Source organism: Hippoglossus stenolepis, chromosome 6, assembly GCF_022539355.2.
Source record: "Hippoglossus stenolepis isolate QCI-W04-F060 chromosome 6, HSTE1.2, whole genome shotgun sequence".
NCBI classification, from domain to species: domain Eukaryota; kingdom Metazoa; phylum Chordata; class Actinopteri; order Pleuronectiformes; family Pleuronectidae; genus Hippoglossus; species Hippoglossus stenolepis.
The window spans coordinates 13,083,293-13,106,074 of NC_061488.1; the positions used below are offsets into that span (position 1 = coordinate 13,083,293).

The window sequence follows — 22,782 nt, forward strand, 5'->3', positions numbered from 1 at the left end:
TCCCACCCCTTTACCACAGTTTACATCTCTAGGTGCGCGAGGAAGCAGTGAAACCATAATAATAACTCCCTCATCTCTTGTCCATTAGCATGTACGAAAACCCCAAAATCTCCAGTCTTGGGCAGACGCAGGCAGACAGCACGCATCTCCACTTGTCAAAGAAAACTTTTATCAATACCAAGAGCACTTGAAGTTTGTTTGCATTTTGTTTTCCAGCACTCTTAACAACTTCAGAAGTCAGATCACAGGAGTATCTGATCAAAGCGCTTCGTGGTTAGTTCTGGAAACACAGGAGTGCTACACCACGCTTTGATACTCCACATCAATATTTCAATTCAACAATCACTTGACATGCACCCATACTCCCAGAGACGAAAGACGAAAGGGGATAGAGAGAGAAAGAGAGAGATAGTAGAGAGAGGGAGAGGGAGAGGGATCCAGGGGAAGATGGAGGGGGTTTGGGAAGTACATATAAAAGGAATGGATTGAAGAAATCGCTGCCTTCCTCACCTTTGTGGTGATGTTATATAAAATGAACTGGATTGCCCTTTACATTACTAATGTAATCTGCTAAGATACGGCAGCACAAGTCGACACGTTTCATCCTGAAGCACATTTTAGTCAACACGCAGCAAAATGCTAAGTTACCCGGCAAATCCGTGTCACAAAATGAAAATTAACCCCAAAATCCGACGTTAACGTTTCTTCTTCAACAGACTCAAGATCTACAGTAAGTTCGGTAACTTCACTTCTGTACCAGCAACGACGCTGAAACACTTGTCACACAGACTGGAAATCTGAGCAGAGGATATGTTTCATGTTTTATCAAAGGAAAGTAGTACAGGAACTCTGCAGTGATAAAGATGAATACGGTCCATCTGCCAAATGTCACTTTCATGGTGCTTCATAATCATTTCATCATCTCGACAGGATACGACACACTTTGAAGGTTTCGGCCTATAAAATATGGCGTTTGATCTGAAAAGAGACTTGTGGCAAAGTTGCACGAGGAGACGTGTAAGTCAATCAAGAGATAATCAGTGACAACCACCGGCAAAGACTGGAGTTATGCTTCTGTAAATGTGAGTCATTTGCACTGATGTAAAAGTGTAATTAAACATTTTGGAGAGAGTGAGAGGATATGATGGATACTGTTCTGCTCATATTTCTCTGCTCAGTATGAAGCTGGACGTAGGAGCTGGTTAGCTTAGATGAGCATTAAGACCAGAGGCAGGGGGAAACAGCCTGGCTTTGTCCAGAGGTAACAAATTCTGCAATATGATTTAGATTATTACCTTCGCCATGGAGTTTCTGTCTGTTAGGTAGCAATATAAAACATAAAATCTACTGGATGGATTACTAACCATGTGGCATGGATCAGGGAAGAGACCATAACATTTTGGTGAGGATCAGGGGAACGGATCCAGGATTTCTTTTTTTCACTTTCTTTAACAATGTGAGATTGTTTCTTTTCAACGTTTTGCCAGATTTCCCCGGGAATTATTCACAGATCTTGATGTAAAGAATCCGATCAGGACTGTTCAGGGAACTGATATCTATACAGCCTCTTTTTCCACTGGTTAAAAAAAAACTCCACTAACACCTGCTAACATCTGGCTTGTGATATTCACTCCCAGGTCAAATGACTCTGCAAACAAAGGTTTTAATTGGCTCCAGCTCCAATAGGCAGTGATGGAAACATGTCAGCCAGGTGAATGTGCTAATAAAGCAAGGTGATAGAGCCGGGGGTGGGTTCCTGGGTTCTTGACGCCGAGCAGGTTGCACAGGGAAAAAAAAAGGATATAGGCAAACTCCTCTGCTGGAAATGGGAAAAGGAGGAAATTGCCTTTTTTCTTAGCAGGATTAGAAATGTTCAAAAATAACATGTCTACCTGCTAATTTTAGTGTAAAATAGATAAATGAATGTGTAAAATGTGTTATTATCTTATGTGCACAGACATGAAGGCGGTTACTCAGGGAACTTAGACTTAACCACAAAAACAGATATAGTATAGTTTGTTATCATAAGGTAAACATCTGTAGTTGTACATACTGAATAAACTGTATATACGACCAAACAGACCTCAACCATTTATACATTTCTATTTCTTTTTAACTCATCCTTCATTTAGATCGTAAATATATTTATAAAATATTTTCATTATAATGAGTTAATCTAAAACATAATCTATACAACTGAGTTTTTTCAGTCAGTCAAAATCCTCCTATCTGTCATCATAGCTGATGAAATTGATTATGACTTCTGTTTGATAAAATCCACCGGCAGCGTGTTTGTCAACTGTCTGACATCCTGAATTTCCTGTTGGTGCTCTAAGTATCCACTGTTGGACCCTTTCTGAGCACAGTACATTTATGTTGATTCATTTTCAACCAACACAACATTTAAAATTAATGATAACTAATTTACCCAGGAAAAGAATGGATTGTTTATTCATAGGGTTTGCTGTGTAAATTCCCTAAAACGATGAATTCCCCTACAAACGCCTGTCTGTGCGGCGCCACATTAAAATGAATAATAAAAAAGCAAACGCGGAGACAAAAGGAAGAAACAGAAACAATGGGATTATCAATCATAAAGCGTCTCCAAACGTGTTTAGACAAAGATGAGCAAAGGTAAATAATTAGCTCTAACACTTGACAGTATCACTTACAGCCATCAAGCTAATGGGTATTGCAGGCAGGGACCCGCGCCAAGTGATCTTATAGCTTTGTTCAGTGGCTGTGGGAGATGTGAGCACCTGTCACAGAGATGCTGGCGTCTGATCTAAAGTACTGTACTCAGGTGGGACTGACTCCAGTAGGAGATAGGAATAAAATAACACATTATTAAAAATAATTATGTATAAAGCCCATGTTTTTATCGTATTTAACCTCCAATTTGAAAATTGCCAAAATAATATTCTGCAGAGTGATTTTCTCTTGCAGGGGGCCCTACAGTAGCATCAGAGCTAAAATGTCATCCACCCCGTTTCATAAATATTACCCAAGAAGCCCAAACATGCCATCTGGGAAGCGGGACTCACATCAGCACGGTAACCAGATCTTAAGGCAATGGGCTCAAGCTGGAACCCGGAATGCAAAGCGGCAGCAGAGATACAAGGGCTACATGTGCAGAGGAGTGCCGCACAGCCAGAGCAGTAGATCTTTTTTTTTTTTGTTGTAAATGTACGCCTGTGATGCCACTATCTGTTAAGCCCCTCAGTCAGCTCAGCCGGCGTAATGTGAGGGGAAGTGTCACCCTGTCACCACCATGCCAGGGATCAGCCTGCTGTTTGTGTGTACTGCAAATCAGGCCCCGGCTTGGAGGAGGAGGGGAGGAAATGACACAGAGGCTCTTTCATCTAATCCTTGTGGTGTAATTTGCACCTCAGTAAGTTTAATTGATGACTACTGATCAAATGCTTGCCTTTGAAAATAAAATCTTTGGGATTGTTATTTTCCCCTTCAACCTGCAAAAAGAATTCTTAATGCACCCGATGAGAGGTTTCTGAGTGACGGATCCGTTTTTGAGAGTTTGAACCTTGGTACAGTAGTACAGTATACCGAACTCATGCCAATATTGTGTTTATTTCCTTTTATTCACTATGTTAACTTTGCGACAAAGTTCATTAAGCAAACTTGGATGGAGCAGACTTTTCTTTCTTTCCATGGTGGAGCAGCAGCAGCAGCAGCATATGCACCTGGGTTCTGTGTGTGTGTGTTTCTACTTCCTCCAGAGATCCAACCTGAGCATCACTGTCATTCAGACAAATGGATAGTGACAGGCCAAGCTTATCAGTGTCAATGTTCGGCTCCTCTCCGGGACTTTGATTCCGCACTTTTCCCACAGCTGAACAGAAGGCTGTGCTTTGCAAAACAAACCAACAAACAGGGAACCTGAAGAGTGTGATGAAAGAGTAAACAACACGGCCCGGTATCATGCCCCACAACCATGACACTTCCTAAGTAGGTTACCACGGAGGGTAACCCAATTTAACACGTGTGTCTGAGCACAACACGCTGAGAACTTCAGGAAGTTGAGGGTCGCTCCGGCGAGGAGGGCTGATGAAGATTGATCCGGTTCAGGACCGTGGCCTTTGCAAAAAAAAAAAAAATCAAGTGGCCCAACCGCTAATGCCCATGCACATGTACATAGCAGTTCATTATCAAGAAAAATTATAGGCAGTCAATCTATTGATGTTGCCTAACTAATTGTAAGGCAGGGGGATTCAAAAGCAGATGTTGCATTTCAAAGCAGTTGTGAGCAAGGAGACAGGTTATGATTTATGCTAAAATGTGTGGCTTCAAAGCATCCAACGCGGCTTCTAAACAAATTGAACAAGTCAAGCGCTATTCACCCAGGACCAGGAGGGAGCCCGGCGCTTGTAGATCAGAGGCGCACGGCTGCCGCTTGTAATATCACTCAGTGGAGGAGGGGTCCCACAGGGGGGGAAGCCGCGCAGAGAGGCTAACGCCGAGCACTGCTCACACAGAAAGGAATTATGTACGAATGCAGCTGCAACACCTGTGCAGAAGCTGCCCCTCCCACCCCCCTCCCTCCCTCTGCTACGCTCCTGGAGCGGCATGCACGCAGGGGGGAGTGGAGAGGGGTGGGCAGCACCTTGAGACTTGACATCCTTCCCGTGGATGGCACTATTATTTGGGAGGAGATGGGAGAGATGGTGGGAGATTCTGGGCCGATGTCAACACACTGATGCAATTTTAGTAAACAAGGATACTGGCATGGGCTGATTGGTGGATGGGGGAGGCTTTAAAATGTGTTTATCCCTGTTGTCTCCTGAATGAGGCAGGCCATGCGAAATGTTTACTGATGGTTATTGACTTGACTGATGTGAGATCTTTCAGTAACATCACAGGCCCGACTTGCAGATTTGCAGAAATAGAAATAGGGTGATTCAGGAAGTGCGAATGAAGGGTTGTCTTCAAAAATATTAGATGAAATAAAAAGAGAAATATATAAACTACATACTAATGTATTTGTTAATGATACACACTTCATAAAGAAAATAAAAGATTGGCGTATTATCCTGAATTCCACATTGAAGAAGCCTCATACCTCCTTGTGGACATTAGCATACATGTAAAAAGACAGACTACACAGACTTCTCTCATTTTTCCGTCTGTTTTCCTCTATTTGATGCAGCCTAAATTGGGACAGGAGAAACGAATTGCTAAATTTTTAATTAACTTCATAACATCTGCACTTGTGCTTTGAGAGAGCAGCGAGATTTCCTTTTAACCTATTCCAGCACATTTGCACACCAAGGTAAATCTTGATGCTGGCACTCTTACAGAAAGGAAGAGGGAAGAAAAAAAAAAATCAAAAATGGAAATGAACTCTCACTTGTGTGTGCAGATCAAAGAGGCAGAATTATTCAACTTTTTTTGCCATTGCTTGATCTCCAAAAAAGACGAGAGGAAAAGTAGGGGAGATAGATGGATGAATCCGTTTGAGTGTTCGTCGTTGTTTTTCTATGGGCTTTCTTTTTTCTTATCCACTGTATTTACATCATGACTTTAATGTCTTCGTTCTGGGCAGCTCCACTGTGCAGGTAAAACAGACTCATGCTCAAGGGTTTTTTACTCCAAAGCATACGTAAAAAAAAAAAAAAACTGGAACCTTTCTCAAGTAAAAGTGATTTAAATACCTGAAAAGACACTTTAAGGGTAAATTAATAAAAATAAAAATATCAGTGTAGGTTTTAATAACTGAAGCATGTTATTGTTGTTGCCCAGCTTACGGGAAACCAGAGCATTACACAAAGATGACTTCTCTCTTTCCCCAGCATATCAGCATATCTGGTAAAGTGTCATATAAATTAAATAAATGCAGATGTTTTGCACATTTCTAGTTGCTTCATAGCTGCATCCTGTATTCTCACGCAGCTCATGAGCCCCAATGACAAATATCCACATGATGTTTGTGAAATATCTGAATTACCCTGCATGAGTCTCTCTTAATATGTCTGAAATAATATTTAATCAAACATTAACACAAATTTATGTCAAATAATATTTATTCAAAATGTGACCTTGTGCAAACAGATTTTCCGTCACATCTCTGCTGTGAAATAAAAACTGTGCACGTGTGCAACTTCAACAGATTGAGAGAGAATCAATCCACTCGCTTCAACATTATCTTCCCACCAGTATTACAATTTCACCCGATCTTTTACCTGCTCCTGTGAAGTACCTTACAGTTCAATACCGCCCCACTAGAGAGGGCTGTAGTGGAGGCCACACAGTTCACTATAACACACACTGACTGACTGTTCCAGGACAGAACAGCATCACAACTGCATCACTTTACAGAATAGTACAACTATTTACAGGTTCATATAGAGATTGTTAGAGAAGAGGGGACTGATCCATTATTTTGCTTTAAGTTGACTCTGTTATATGGCCTCACCTCTACTGTTACAGTCTCTCCTGTCAGGTCGGAAGCCTATGAAATTGGAGCAGGGAGCGAGTCCACCAACTCCCCCCACCCTGGTTATAGGCACCTGCACGGGCAGCCCCGACTGATGTGGGTGATACCACAGCACACACCAAAGCTCCTTCAACAAATCTCCCTTTGATACCGTGCACACAATGATGTCTCTATAGGACACCCCCGTCTCACGTCTGTGTGTGTGTGTGTGTGTGTGTGTGTGTGTGTGTGTGTGTGTGTGTGTGTGTGTGTGTGTGTGTGTGTGTGTGTGTGAGTGTGTGTCAGCAGAAAAAGAAAAAGGCCATTGGAAAAAAAATGTTTAATGAGACAAAGCTCATTCTGGATCAAAAGAAATAAAAAAAACGTTGTTGCATTTGCTTTACCATACCTCTCCACAAGAGGACGCTGCTCCCATATCGTATCTGCTCCATTCCTGTTACCTAGTCACTCATCATGTGTCATGTGCATTTTTTTGCAAAACTGGTGAACTTTATTTGACATAAATGATAACTTTGTGAAAAATGATGAAACAGTAACAAGAGTTGAAACAGTTGGTCAAACTCTATTTCAAGGACATTAACTGGTTTGTGCCTCCTAAGCTCCTGATCTCATGTCGTGATATAAACTGGCACATTAGGTGCAGATTTGTACCTTTTATGTGATAAGTCTTGATTTTTCTCAGACAACAAGTCATCAAACAAATAAACAAACAAACAACACAGAGGCTCAGTTTGTTATTTTGTTACTAAAACTGACACCTTTGGTTGTCATGTGCTGTACACATTTTAAAACCTTTTATATGCAAATGTGATTTGTGAATTTGAGCTACACAAATAAAACCGATTTGCCCTTTTAAAAAAAAACAACCTTTTTAGATGTGAACAGAAGGTTTTGAGTAACAAAGCTCTCATGAAAAAACACCGCCCCTCTCTTCAAAAGCAATCTATAACATCAAAATAAAAGCATAAGATATCAATAACAACTGTAACAAAACAAAAAATATTTCTGACGAAAGAAACAGAAGAGAAGTGACAACAATAAAGTTGAGTTGAGAAAACTGGGGAAATATACATTTGAAAACCAAACATTAAAAATATCCAAAATGTGTCTATTTCTAGAATAACACAACTAAAGCTTTAAAATGTTTTCTCTTTTTCAACACAAATTCTTCATTTCCTGTTTTGAGAACTTGAATCTGGTCAGTTGGAACAAGCTCAACAGGCTTGTGTCGTGTTGGACGGACCTGACACCCCATGACATAAAGCTCATACTTTAATTTCCAATAAAAACATGTACAAACTCAATCTTATGTATTTAACATCTGTCTGTTTTACCCCTTTCCTCGTTTGATGTGACATGTCTGGTTGCATGGGTGAATTGTTACAATTTGCTGCTATTTAAAATCTGTTTGTGCAAACATTGTCTTGATTTACACAACTGTCAGTGTGTTGTCAAAGTCAACTTTATTAATAACATGTTAATAATACTTTTGACCTGCACCGATTCACTTTTCTCAACAGGTCTGTGTGGTCCAGTTGGTTATAATTTCTCTTTAAATGCCCAGAAAATGTGTAGTGCTTTGATGCATCTATCGGTGTTTGCAGAACTCCTTTCTTCTATTGACATGTGTAACAAAAAAAAGAAGAAAAAATAAATCAGGGAGAGTCTCATCACAACCAGCGAGGTGGGGGGAGCCCCCAGGCCCTTGGCTTTGTCTGCCTGTTGAGTGGGGCCATCAGATAACAGTCAGGACAATGGCGCTCCATTCTGAGGGCTCTCTTAAATGAGCAGGAAGCGGCGGTGAGCGCCTAGTGGAGGCTTCTGGTGGACTCCCTGGGGTCCGCTCAGCCCTGACGGAGCACGCCACTACTGAATGGCTGGAGAGCAGGAGAGGAAATGAGAAGCTGGTGGCCACCCAGCCGGAGCCACGGGTGGCCTTTGATGCTGAATAAGTACGGGTGGGAGCAAGGGAAAGGTGATGGAGAGGCGAGAGGAGAGGAGAGGAGAGGAGAGGAGAGGAGAGAGAGGAGAGGAGAGGACAGAAGAGGAGAGGAGAGGAGGGGAGAGGAGAGAAGAGGAGAGGAGAGGAGAGGAGAGGAGAGGAGAGGAGAGGAGGAGAGGAGAGGAGAGGAGAGGAGAGGAGAGAAGAGGAGAGAAGAGAAGAGGAGAGAAGAGGAGAGAAGGGTGAGGAAAAATTCAAATTAAAAATTAAAGCCTCTAGAGATGACATCATAATATACTGAAGCTGATCTGGGCCCAGCTCAGGTGTTTGCATAACAAAAACAAATCCAAAACATCAGACACTCATTTCTGAGGAGATGATTGCTACATGGTTCACTGCCATGTAGATTATGTGACTTTTGTTTTCACTGTGTTATTTACGTTACGCTCACATGACCACATGGTGATGATCCATCAGCTACAATATATAAAATAAACTCCACCAAACGATGCATCCATCTTTAAACCGTCTCTCTCCTCGGCTAAGAGATCTTTTTTCCCCAGCACAGTGTTTCGGTTGCTTTCTCTGCATGTAACACCAGAGTTCATCAGATGTTTGTTTTTTGCACTGGTTCTGACTTCTTGCCCAATGTGGAGTGATACAATAGCCCTTGCCCTTGTTTTATTTTTGTGGTCTGGCGTCAGATGTGTGTGCATGAGTGATGGCACGTTGTGGCAGGAAGGCCGTCTGGCAGCGGCTGCTCTAACAGCTCTGGGCCCACGTCTCCCTTCCCTCCACCCTGGTGCTTACAGCCGGGTACGTGCTGCAGAGGGTGTCTGCTGATGCAGCAGCCCTGTGACCACATCCACACAACTCGCAGGCTGACGTCAGGGAAATCCACTGTTGGAATATGACTGACTGGCAATAGGGGTTACATAAGAAACTGTAAATGGATACGATCCCTACTGCAACTGAGCACGCTCCCCTACTGTGATCAGCCTCTTCATTACTGCCCTGAGAGACTATGTTAACAGATTACAACTGAAAATTAATTATATTTTACTTACAAAAATCTATTGGAAACCAATGTTTTGTTTATTTTGGACATCTCATGAAAAATGTTGGACATCTCATGAAAATCTGTTTCTCACATTTTCGTTTAATTAAGGGGTTTTCAAGTGTTTTGCAGGAAAACTGTTTGGAGTAACACATGCTCAAACAATTAGAGTCTCTTATGCACATCTTATAGAAGAGTAAGACGATTTTAAACAGCTATCAAGTTGTGTGCAAGCAAACTATACCATTCATGGAGAAGTTCAAATTATTAGGATCCGTTCACCCACACTCAGCGAGGCTAGTTACACTTGTACATTATTTCAAACAAACAACGGTGGCAGATTTCAATTTGGATACTATAGCTTTCATTTCAAAAAGACATCAGAAGGTGTCAATCTAACTGGCAGATTCATTTTTTTTGCGCGTGAGAACGGCGTTTGTATTTCTGTGTAATCCTATCCCCCTAACAAACTTAAAGAAAACATTTGCTTGCTTGTGAATAATAAGCAGCTGGAGTCGCATAGAGACGGGTGGTGCTGGTGATTGCAGCTCCCGGTCCAGCAGCTGGAAGAACATGGTGCTTTTGTTGCACTGTGAGTTTTGTGCCAGGGACCGGTGGAGCTGAGCCTGATACACAGACACTCCAATCGTTTTGTGCACCATGTGGGCCTATCACTGCCTGTGGAGAAAATTTGGCTACTTTTCCATTATGGCATTCATAACCTGCTCATATTAAATATATATATTTTTAAAATCCTTTAGAGGTGACACAGACATTCACCACACTGTTGTTCATGGTGACCCCTACTGTCAGTATGTCAGGTTTCAAAAGATTTTACTGTCGAATTTCTGTGAAAATTAAAGGCAGATTTGGCTACTTTTTCATTATGGCACTCATAACTTTCTCATATGAGCTGGGTTACAGTCGCTAAGCTCTGATTGGACCAACACTCTTTAGGGGAGGGGTCAAGCGAAACGGTTGTCTAAAAAATAAAACAGACAGTATGAGCAGTGATTGAGGGATGAGGAGGTCCGTGGATCGAGCACCATATTGAGAACCAGCAATGCTTTGAGCACCATAAATTAAATTCCACGCTTCCACTGCATTGGAGTAAAACCAGAATCATATCTTTTTTGGTTTTTGCTGTGGTGCACACGAATCAAACTGCTGAAAACTGTTGAGTCAACACTGAAGGGCAGTGAGCACAACCCGCCTGCTGTGAACCCAGAGTGAGGTGAGCCTCGCTGCACCGCTGACTCTCAAGGACCCACTCCATCGCAGTCTCACGCACAAGGCAAAGTCTCCTAGAGTCACTACGGTGGATCAGCGCAAAATCTCATTTGCTTCAACCCCCAGTGCTGTGGCTGAATATCTGGTTGTCCGAGAGTAATTTTGAAGTAACATGCGCAAATTCTCTCGCTCAATGTCAGCAAGGATTGGCTCCGACTCCCCTTGTGATCCTCAAAAGCATCAGCAGTATAGATAATGGATGGATGGATGGATGGATGGATGGATGGATGGATGGATGGATGAATAAAGTCAGAACGTTTCAACCCTCCATTTTAACATGGAGATCTTTCTTTATTTTCAAACCCATTATTTTATGTGTACTGAATACGGAGCTACTTATTATTCTCTAGCCTACATACACCAGTTATAAAACAAATCAAAGTATAGGGTGTTGCCTGAAGGCTTTGAATGACAAACCAGGGAAATGTTTCACCGTTTGGGTTAAACGCTGTAAACGCTCTACAGCTGAAAGTGAATCTAGTGTTGACAGAAGTATGGAGGTGAAGCAGACAATGTGAATGTGAATGCTGACAATGTGGTTCAAGGCTGTGTCGCCGCTGTGTACTTGAGCTGGACAATGCTTTGGCGTGGGCTAGGAAGGGAAACATCCTACAACCAGTCTTTCCAGTCAACCAAGGGGCCTCTATCGGTCAAACTCAACTCCCCTGCATGGTTTAGTAAATGTAACTTATTTATTATCAGCTGTTATAATTCAGTAAATTATGCTAATATTACTCTGAAAGTGCTGTTGTGCTTGAAGGCAGATTTTAAGTTAAGTGTGAGTCCACAATCCGGCACTTATTGTGAGAGGGGTCAGTCTGTGCTGAGAGTCAGCAACAAGCACAACAGTCAGACAGAAATACTCCAGATGAGACACAATTGGAGAGTGTTTGTTTTTTCATCTATGGCACAACATCTGGACAGTGGCTGAGATAAAGAAATGTCAGATGGGAACCAGGTCTCACCTTTTGTTCTCTCCAGTTGACAGACATGCTGCATATCCTCTAATTTGGTGCGATCGGCCATGGAAGAGCAGAGGAGATCCCAGTCTTGAGGGTACATCAGCTCTACTATGGTTCCACATGAGTGTTTTCGGCTCCATATCAGTTTTAATCACCATCCTTACTAGCAAGCCTGAAAACGCATATTATGGGACCACTCATATACATTAGGTATGAACGTGCCAACGTTAACAGGAAGGCAAGCGCATCAAACACAGGACACGGGAATTGTCGCAGATTGCTCGAAAACAGGCTCAGGAATGCTTGTAACTGATGTTGTCCACACATGGTAGCCGAGGCTGATGCTGTTTTTTTTCTTCCAGAAGGGGGGGGTCATGTGATAGGAGTCTTACGAATCAGCAAATGCTGCGACCGAAAAGACCCAATCGGCAGGCGGTTGTAAGTCTCTACATTATTGTTTCTAAACATCTTCGTTTCTGCCCATCCAAACAAAAACGCTGTGCCGGAGTTTTCAAAGTCCAGCAGCTCTAAAACTTTGGAGTAGTGTGGATACCCGGCATATCCATTGCAGAGTAATGTGACATTATAGGCCCCTCACCAGTAACCAGTAACATATCCACACCTCATTTAAATGGAAACAGCATTTTGATTACACACTCAACCCAGATTAAAACGGTTTGTGTCGTCAAGTCCTCATCATCTTTGTTGTAGCCTCAATGAGAACATAAAACTTAATTGTGGAGGAATTGTGAGAGGACGCGTCAGCACAGTTCCTTGGGGAGCCTGTTGATGTAGGCGTGTGCTGCCTCACCCGCCCAGGAGATGCATGACCCAGATGGTTGATAAATGGCCGTGACCAGTGTAGGTGTGGTGGAGGTCAGGAGGCGTTCATCAAGAATGAGAGGAAAATCAGCGGCTCACTCCTACTGGACTCACGCACAGTTAAAAGCACAGCTGGAGAATATGAGAGAATTGAGAAACTGTGACACTTAACAAATGTATGAGAATTAAGAATATTAACATAATGGGAGGGAGATTCTCCACAGAGCTTTGACTAAAGCGATTTAGATTATAGTGTGTTGTTATTTCAGGCACAGTTAAAAAGAGAAGTATTAGCAGAGGAATAAAAAGTTAAAGAATGCAAGAATTGTGTGATCATTGTATTGCCTAAATAATGGCGCTTGACAGGACACTGTAAAAAAATGCACTTTTCCGTGCACATCAAAGGGCCGAATGATAAATTCCTGGGTTGTGCTCGGCTCTTAACCCCAGCAGAAACTTTGTATGGTGTGAGTGACAAATCACAACGACTTCTCGAACCGACAGGAAGAATTCTGCACCGAGGCACGACTCATGAAGTCAAACAATGTAAACTGGTCTGGACAGGCTCTAATGGATGGAGACGAGCACCGGGCGGAAAGGGATGGGAGAGGTAAGGAGACAGGGATACAAGGAGAGGGTTGGCTGCCAGCAGCCAGCCTCATAGACAAGGTCATTTCCAAAGCAGCGTGCTGTGGGGGGTCGGGACAAGCATCCCATAAAGCAGATAAAGAACAATAGCAGGAACTATAGGCCACAAAAATGACTGGAGCCTCTCCCTGGTCCAGAGTAAAACAAAGACCCTGTAAGATCACGACACACACTCAGCATGAAGGAGACAGGGCGGGAGAGATATTTTTATAATTTGATTAATGCTAATGCAACAAGCAAAGCGGGATCACTAGGTTTACGCTGCGAAACACAACTAGAGTTGTCAACAAAGCGCGACAACACGCCGCGAAACACAAATGGAAACACATACCACAGAGTAACAGATGATTGTTCCTTTTCATCTAACCTCAGCCATTAAAACCTGTGACTTCACATTTAAAACATGCAAGTTTGTGTGAAAAAAAACAGGTGGTATCACTTGACACATCTTGTGCACACGAAAAAGGTGTTGAGACCCTGTTTGTTGGTGCTGCTGGGCTAATTGAATGCACGCTGCGCTGTATGAATGGCTCAGCCTGTGTACTTTGTGTCTTGTTGTGCCACTCAGGTATTCACATTGTCATTGTTTGAAATTCATAAAGTGCTGCCCCTGTTTTGATGGGGCAGAAGGGTTTTCGTGTCTGGTTCGGGGTTAACACTCCATATCCTTTTCCATTCAGCACATTGTTCCTTTTACCACTGATTAATATCTTGTTTAAACAGCCCGCAGACACACCAGGCCGTCGGTATGTTCATAAATCCTCAGGAGCTGATCAACACAATGGCAACACATTCCTGGCATTTAAAGGAAATTCCTTATATCACTGTGTCTCCTCTCCACCAGAGACACAGAAATTCTAGGAATATGACACTGGAACAAAAACAATGCCGCGTGCCTGTTTATTTCATTTAGCTTATTAGAGGTCGGGCAAATCTCACCCTGGACCTTTCACCTAATAACTGTTTGGCTTCATATACATCGTCAGCAATGTTTTCTCCTGCATGGAAACACAACAGTATGGAGGGAAATTTGTTACATTTAGAATCAAGACTCGTCATTAGAAAGAAATTGAGACGTTTATCACGGTTTAATCGTTTGACCTGTCTCCTATTGTCGCTGATTACTAAACCTCCATTGCTAATTATGACTTCATCTGCACTGAGAAAGTGACAAAAATCTAAATGATGAGTTCATATCCATTAATTTTTAGCTCTTTTAAGTATCTGGCTGAAATATAGATCCCGGCTCCACCGTGTTAATGGTTGGGACATGGATAGAATGAAAAAAAGTCAAAATACTCATCAAATATATTTTTCTGAAAGATGGTTTCCGTCATTTTTAGGAAGTTCTAATCACTCTGATGTATGTTCAAGTTCATGTTTTCCAGTAAGTTTAAGATTAGTTATTGGGTGCTATAAAAACATCATGACTCACAGCTGAGACTGACCCGTGATTGGTCGAGTATGTGTATCGGTGCGACCTCACTACCTGGGCTCCATCCCCTCTGGCCCCAAATGTACATGAATGCATTGTTCGTAGAGACGTGTCGTCCATATTTATACACAGTCCAGTCTATGCAGAGAAGGGTATCATGGGTAACCATAGATCGCAGAAGGCTGCGTAGGAGCTGACATGCACACCTCCTAAATGTCAGCAGCACGCTGTGTGGACCTGTTTATCTAACCAGTTGACTTCAATGTGACATCAATGCATATTCTCCTATATGTGTAGCCTCAAGGAGAATATTTCCAGTTTAAGTATAAATATAAAGTTTTAGGCCATATTATTCGTTTCATATACTTCACATTGTCACTGTGTGGAGTGAAGTTGACTATGCCAGTAAAATACACTGTATCCTTGAAGTACAACAAAGGTTAAACATCTTAACAGATACAATTGTGCAATCCAATGCTACGTCATCTTTGTTTGATGTGTAGTGAGGTTTATTTTGCATTTCGAGCTTCAAACGTTCCATCCTTCTGCCCAAGGTCTCGGCCCATTCAAACTCAAATCCTTGGGTGTTGTCCTGCGCAACAATAGGAAATGGTGGCATTGCCTGCACTGCCTCACGTAGCTTCATGGGACGGGGAGGGTCACTCATGAGATGGGAGAGGTTCATTCAAAGAACCAATATCAGGTCATAAATCAAAAATAAATTCTCCATTTTCTTTGTTTCCCAATTACCCTCTGCCTCATGCTCACTCAAACATATGAGAACATCTCTATTTTGATCAGATCTAATGGTGATTTCTAGATACATTTTATAAACATTATATTAATAGCAGTAAACACATAGATCCAGATTGATCTATTTTATATTATAATCATCCAAAGCTCCTTTGTATTCGCTCCTGCAAGACAAAGAACAACATCTCACTCATCCCACGAGATCTGTGATCAGAGTCAATGTGCAGTTTGATCCATGAACCAGGCTGCCATGTGTGATTGGGTTTCACAGGTGGCCTCACGGGTACCGGACCCCTTTTTCTTACGGCCCCACAGTTTAAACTCCCCTACCCATTACAGACATCCATCCTTCTCGGAAATGAACTCCTTGCTAACAGACCTGTGGTTTGAGGTTACACCTCATCTCCAGCAACAATATCACTTTGATCCCTGTGGGCGTTTCACAGTGCTTTACATTGTGTAAGTCAACTGTGCCTCTTCTGAGCTTGTACCTCCCGCACAGCTCTCAGGAGGCTGGAGATAAGGGAGGACAGGGGTGTGTGCAGGGCAAAGGATGGTGTGTGTTGGTGGAGGAGGGGGTGTGAGTGTAGGAAAAGCAGATTGTGTGTCTGAAGGGTCTGCAGTTTTACTTTCTGAAAAAAACAAAAACACTCTTAGCAGTAGGACCCAGAGGATTCATAGTACAAAAAAAAGGGCCAGCACACCTTGATGTTGTGAGGCAGGACCAAGATGTGGAGAAAAAAAAGTTGTTCAACACTGTAACAAAAAAAAAAGAAAGTTAAAGCTCCGAGCCACGTCATTGGCTGCTGAGGGTCTGACAGGAAAACACAATGGATCCTGAGGTCACGGCTGAGTTTGCTATATATGTATAATCACAGACTCCACTGACTCCACAGCATGAGTCTCCACCTCAGCAGGGACACGATGAGCGCGTCGGTGGCCGTGTACAGGAACATCTACACGGAGGACCGCTTCCAGCAGGCCTACGGCTCCGAGGACAGCGCGGGGGGAAGCATGCGGCTCCGGGAGAAGCTGGCCGACAGGTGCAGGTGCTCGAGGCGGGCCTGGCTCCACCTGCTGAGGGAGAGAGTCCCCATATTCAGGTGGCTGCCGACCTACAGGCTCAGGAAGTGGATCTTAGGGGATACTGTGGCCGGACTGACTGTGGGGATTCTTCACATCCCGCAGGGTGAGTCAACCACTACATACAGCATTGAAAAATCAATGAATTCAGTAAATAATTAATTAATGAGTTACTAAATTAAATATCACCAAAATATTGTATTACTGTTTAATTGTAAAACGATTTAATTTCGGAATCAATTTAGCAAATATTGTATGATTATTATAGTTATTATGACAATTATTAATAATAGATTACCAATAGTGATGATAATAATAATAATAATCATAATAATCATAAAAATCACAACAATATGTAAGATCCCTTTATAATCCCACAATGTGGAAATTTCTTGTGTTGCATGAGTAAAGATCAAATGTAATAAATAAGTAAACATGCAAATATAAACAAAAGGAAATATAAAAATCTATATAGAATAGAATGTGAGCAGAATATATACATTGTAACTGGACTTCACATATAGAAATGAAATATATGTAATGAAGTACAACTATGACCATAAAATTAACATTAACAGTGAAGATAAATACTTAAAAGCTTTCTCTTTTCTTCATTTATTGTCCTGTCTCCAATTAACAGATTGAAGTTATGAACATTGATGAAGTGAATCATTTGTTTGTTTATTGTTAACTATTCTTTTAAATGTCCCTCACTGAACAGGCATGGCATTTGCTTTACTCACGTCAGTGGCACCAATATTCGGCCTCTACACCTCCTTCTTCCCTGTGATCATCTATATGTTTTTTGGCACAGGTCGCCATGTGTCTACAGGTATAACTCATGCCCACATAACGTCTGTTGTTTACTTTATAAAAAACATTGTTTTACACAGAATCTTATGTGATGGCTTTGCCTTATGTACAAACATTATCTCATGCATGCATTTGGAAATCCGACTGTCAGCCCCCTGGTACTGAGATGATGGATCCTTTCTCAGGTACCTTTGCTGTGGTGAGTCTGATGACTGGCTCCGTGGTGGAGCAGCTGGTTCCCAGTCCTCTGGGACTGAACTCCAGTTCGTCTGAGGCGTCTGACTTCGAGGCCCAGAGGATCGGAGTGGCCTCGGCCGTAGCACTCCTCTCAGGGATTATCATGGTAAAGGCAGACGCACAAAGTCCAGAAGTCACAAAATGAAATAATAATACAAATGGGAACGTCAGATTTATCTGTTTGTAAAGACAGTCACACTCCGACACAGCTCACGATGCTTCGTTGATGTCTTGTGTCACAGCTCTGCATGTGTGGGCTTCAGCTGGGCTTCCTGTCCACCTATCTGTCAGAGCCAATCGTTAAGGCTTTCACCAGTGCTGCTGCCTTCCATGTCACCATCTCCCAGCTGCAAAGCATGCTGGGCCTGCGGCTCCCTCGCCACACCGGGACCTTCTCCCTCTTCAAGGTAAGCAGCGCTTCACAACGAGGCCCCGATGCTCTGATCCAACATGCGGTCTGTTTTTCTCACAGCTCACAAACTTGTGTGTTCAGACGTTAGCGTCAGTGATGGAGAACCTGCCTCACACCAACATGGCGGAGCTGCTCATCTCCATGGTGTGTTTGGCCGTCCTGATCCCAGTTAAGGAGATCAACATGCGTTACCGGCACCGCCTGCGCACACCCATTCCTGTGGAGATCCTCACGGTTGGTCAAGTGGCTGTATGAATGTGTAGATGATATTCACTGTGCAAGGAAGACATTAGAAGGTTTTTATTCTTCACTCTTCAGGTGATTGTTGCTACAGCTGTGGCCTACGCCTCCTCACTGGACTCGTCTTACAACATCGAAATAGTTGGTCACATCCCAGCTGGGTACGTTTTTTATTTACAATTTGTAAAATACTAAACTACTATCAGATAAGATAAGATAAGATAAGATAAGGGTGAAATTCACTTGTTACAGCAGCAGATAATGAATATGAAGTAGACAAGAAAACATGTGAAAGTATGAAATGGAATAAAATAGGAAATAAAATAAAATAAATTGAATAAAAAAACAGAGGATATGTACATAATATACACTTTTCACCACAGACAGAATATTATTGCAAAACTAATTGCATGAGGATGTATTGTATTTGTGCATTATATATAAGGAGATATTAAATAAGGAAATACTAACCTTTTAAATGATTTTGGTTTCTCTCATCCTCAGATTTCCACAGCCACGGATGCCTGCCTTAAAGACTTTACCTGATATTGCTGGAGACACAATAGCCATAACATTTGTTGGTTACGCCGTGTCGGTTTCACTGGCCATGATTTATGCTGATAAACATGGATACTCCATCCAACCCAACCAGGTAAAGTGTGAGAAAGGGAAGAAACAGCTGCTGGTTGAAATCTCAGCAATCTGCTAACTCTCTGTGTTGCACCTGTGTTTGGTTTCAGGAGCTGCTGGCTCACGGCATCTCAAACACGGTGTCCTCGTTTTTCACCTGCTTCCCCAGCTCGGCCACTCTGGCCACCACTAACATTCTGGAGAGCGCTGGAGGATACACACAGGTAGTGCACATGATTTACAGTAACTTCTGTGCATATTATTCTGTCATGTGAATGTCCCGGTTGTTCCAAACCAATTGAAAGATCATTTAAAGTAAGGACAGACAATATATCTAAATGCTTGTATCACCTGATGCTTTAGACACAGCAGCAATTAATCCTATACATTTAATTGTGATCAGCAAATTCATCTTAACACTAAATGGAGAAATACAAATGCTGATTTCCCATCTATAGCTCATTGTTCGATCATTATCAATATCTGAGTGTACCTTATATTTATAAGCTATAAAACAGTTTAATGTCCACTTGAAATTATATAAAACCTTAATATTAAATTTGTATTAATTTTTTTTAAAATTGCTCATTAATCAAACTTTTATTTTGCAAAAGAAAATGCAGCTAATGAGGAGCAAAGCTTATAGTCACACTGAGATATTCATCGTGTGTGTGTGTGTGTGTGTGTGTGTGTGTGTGTGTGTGTGTGTGTGTGTTTGTTTTCCTGCAGCTCTCCGGCCTGTTCACCAGTCTGGTCGTTCTGATTGTCCTGCTGCTGATTGGGCCTCTGTTCTACTTCCTACCCAAGGTGCATTTTATGTGTTTGTGTCTCTAACAAACATGGGACAGAGGACAAGTGGGGGAACGTTCACTCACCACATCCTTTATCTCTCTGTGCTCAGGCAGTCTTGGCATGCATCAACGTCACCAGCCTCAGGCAGATGTTTCTGCAGTTCCAGGACTTACCTGAGCTGTGGAGGATCAGCAAGATGGATTTCGTAAGGCCATTTATCAGCACTACAAGAGAGACATGAGTGTTTTCTGCCATGTGGTCCACATATAGGAGTAAAACACAACAGAGTGGAGGCAAGATGGTTAATAAGCTCCCTAATAAGCAGTTGGTCAACAACTGATCCATAAGGCACAGTTTATTGGGTTTTTATACGAACTTGACATACTAGATCATCTAGTTATCCTGTTCAAGTTTTAAAAAAAAAAGCTGTATTTAATTCATGCTATCTATAGTGAAACAATATTTCTTTCAGCAGCTTTTCCCCTCTGTTATTCGTAGTTGTAAAATGGCAGACGGCCACATGAAAATCAACTTCACTGAATTTGAAAAAATTCTATTTGCTGGTAATTTAGCTGGAATATTTAATAGAATTTACACCGTTTTTATACAGTTTGCATCAGCTGAGCAGTCTGGTCACAAACTGATGATGCATGCACTGTATATTCAAACAGTAACTGCCAAACAGTTGCAAGGCTATTAGAAATAAATGCCACTCCAGTAAATGAGAAAGCACATCAATCAGCTATGGGACAATGAGCACAGGAAGCACATCAGATAAATCACCTTCAATCCTCCTCTTTTCACCCTGACGGCTGTTTTTGCAATTATTATAACCTGACGTGACGATATGTTTTATCGGTCCCGTCTTCGTGCAGATGGTCTGGCTGGTAACATGGCTGTCTGTCGTGGTGCTAAACGTGGATCTTGGTTTAGCCATCGGAGTGGTTTTCTCCATGATGACTGTCATCTGTCGCACACAAAGGTACAGTTCCATTCCCTCTGCACAATGTCAATATTAAGTTACAGCCCAGCTAGTACCTTTGCCAAACTGGTGTATATCTAAGAGACATGAGACCTGAACTGACAGCACACTCCTCTGCATCTGCTATTGAGACATTAAAACCCCACAGGGACAAGGATGCAAGTCCTCCTCTAGTAAAGGACATTTATCTTAATTTTTTTGTAGAGACACACCACTTCATGTCTGTCAGTCTAAGTAGATCACGTTTCACAATGTGTTACCCATGATTCCACAGGGCTGGTTGTTCAGTTCTTGGCCGAGCCAGCAACACAGAAATTTACAGACCTCTGGAGAAACACAGCAAGGTGAGAAGATACTCCTGCTGCTCCAGTATGAGCAAGTAAACCCTCCACTTCAAGACAGTTTGAGAACATTTACTGTAATTTTGGAGGGCCCCATGAATTTCTTATTTCTTATTCAACCAAAATGTGATGTTCATAATTTCAGAGGGAATGCAGGGCAGATCTTGAAAGTAGATCATGAGATCGTGCTGGTTTCTTTGCAGTGCTACGAGGTGCCTGGAGTGAAGATCCTCACTTACAACGGGCCGATTTACTATGGCAACCGTAGCTTCTTCAGGGAGGAGATGAGCAGGTTGCTGGGCCTGACGCCAGAGAAGATCCGCAGCTGGGAGAAGGCCAAGAAAGCCCTGGAGAAACGGGAGAGAGAGGCCATCAACACCGTGGTACGCTACTGTAATCACTGCCAGAGCTCAGGCCAAACACACTGTGAAATGTAATTGAATTAAAAATGTCTTATTGTTCTCCCTCCTCCTCCACAGGAAAGAGGCATCGCAAACACATCATTTTCCTCAGAAAACGACTTCTTTAAATCAGGTTAGTAATAACGAAACTAAACAAATACGGTCACTGTAGTATATACACACATTTCTAATTCTGCATTTTTCTTAGATCAGCTGTATTTTCTTGTGATTGCTCCTGTGCTGCAGATCATTTCAAGGAAAGCTAGAATTTATGTTTTGTCCTGCAGAAACGCCGGAGAGTGACGTCCAGGCAGTGTTAATCGATTGCAGCAGCGTGATATTCGTTGATGTTGCTGGAGCAAGACTCTTCACACAGGTGAGGCGGATAGAGCACGACATGGTGCCAACTTCACTGTATAGGCTTTTCTCCATGACTTTTTTTCACTGTGTCTACACAATTGGTTGCTTTTGCAGATGTGCACCGAATGCCAGAAGGTTGGAGTACATGTGTATTTGGCCAACTGCAATGGTAAGGGTGATATTTATACACAGAATACATTTGTCAAACTTCACCTGCATGACATGATTGAGCGTTGATCGGGGATTTCTGTTCCTTTTAGAGAGTGTCTTAAAGATCCTAACATCCAGCGGTCTAATGAACCACATGAATCCTCAACATATTTTCGTCACCGTTCACGACGCTGTGATGTATATTCAGCAGCAGAGGGTAAGATAGTTAGCAGACATTTTCACAAATATACAATATACTTTTATTTGCTTAGATCGTTGTAAACAAATCATGATGTTGCCGTTGTTTACTGTAGGAAAAACCTCCAGAGAACACCACAACTGTTTGGGTATGAGGACGTGGATGAACCATCCTTCTTTTAACCAACGGTCTGGGACTAAAATGGCGGAGGGCATCAGGACTTCGTCACTGGTTTTCCCTGCTGAGTCTCTCAGCTGTGTCGGAGCACTCCAGCATGTGGTTCAGATTGTATTGTACACCAGTGTTTCAAAGAAGCAGTAGCCTGTTGTAGCACTATGTCATGAATTCAAATTTTAATTATATTACAGTGTTAACTAGTTTCCATAAGACTCCACCGTGTCACACTTTGATCCGCCACACATTCGGAAAGCTGTCAATGCCGCAGAAACAACAACATACAATCATATATTCAGTATAAACACATCTGAAAAAGTCGAATGTTTTTTACTTGTATGTGACAGATATCAGTTGTGTGTAATTTCTGCGTGTTTTTTATTGTCATATATGCTGGAACCTTACCATAGAGATATTTATTTAGTTACTGTTTGTCTTTTGCAATATGGATAATTATACATAAAGTGCACTGAATATGTTGTTTAAATACTTTGTATATTTATATCTTGTTTTTTTTTTTAATAAATATGTGCTGGAATATGCAAATATGTACATTAAACGACATCCCATACAGCCTTCAAACCATTCTGGCTTTTAACGCCACAGAG

General features: G+C 42.1%; 1 protein-coding gene across 1 annotated transcript; it reads left to right on the forward strand.

Moving 5' to 3' along the window:
• The first annotated feature begins 16,148 nt into the window (after nt 1-16,148).
• On the forward strand, nt 16,149-22,750 carry slc26a10 (solute carrier family 26 member 10). The gene is made up of 18 exons (XM_035158036.1): nt 16,149-16,549; nt 17,165-17,275; nt 17,442-17,599; nt 17,736-17,900; nt 17,987-18,139; nt 18,224-18,306; nt 18,650-18,797; nt 18,886-18,999; nt 19,505-19,582; nt 19,677-19,772; nt 20,443-20,549; nt 20,824-20,893; nt 21,094-21,273; nt 21,370-21,424; nt 21,579-21,667; nt 21,766-21,820; nt 21,912-22,018; nt 22,116-22,750. Exons 1-18 carry the CDS (start codon nt 16,258-16,260, stop codon nt 22,152-22,154), a joined length of 2,100 nt encoding a protein of 699 aa, XP_035013927.1. The 5' UTR covers nt 16,149-16,257; the 3' UTR covers nt 22,155-22,750.
• The last annotated feature ends 32 nt before the right edge of the window (nt 22,751-22,782 follow it).

What these genes read in the sequence shown, in the direction of transcription:
- slc26a10 (XM_035158036.1), top strand. Translation starts at nt 16,258, where the DNA reads ATGAGTCTCCACCTCAGCAGGGACACGATGAGCGCGTCGGTGGCCGTG. An exon ending in TGTTCTACTTCCTACCCAAG is followed by an intron (nt 19,583 to 19,676) that starts GTGCATTTTATG and finishes CTCTGTGCTCAG; the next exon opens with GCAGTCTTGGCATGCATCAA. An exon ending in GGATCAGCAAGATGGATTTC is followed by an intron (nt 19,773 to 20,442) that starts GTAAGGCCATTT and finishes GTCTTCGTGCAG; the next exon opens with ATGGTCTGGCTGGTAACATG.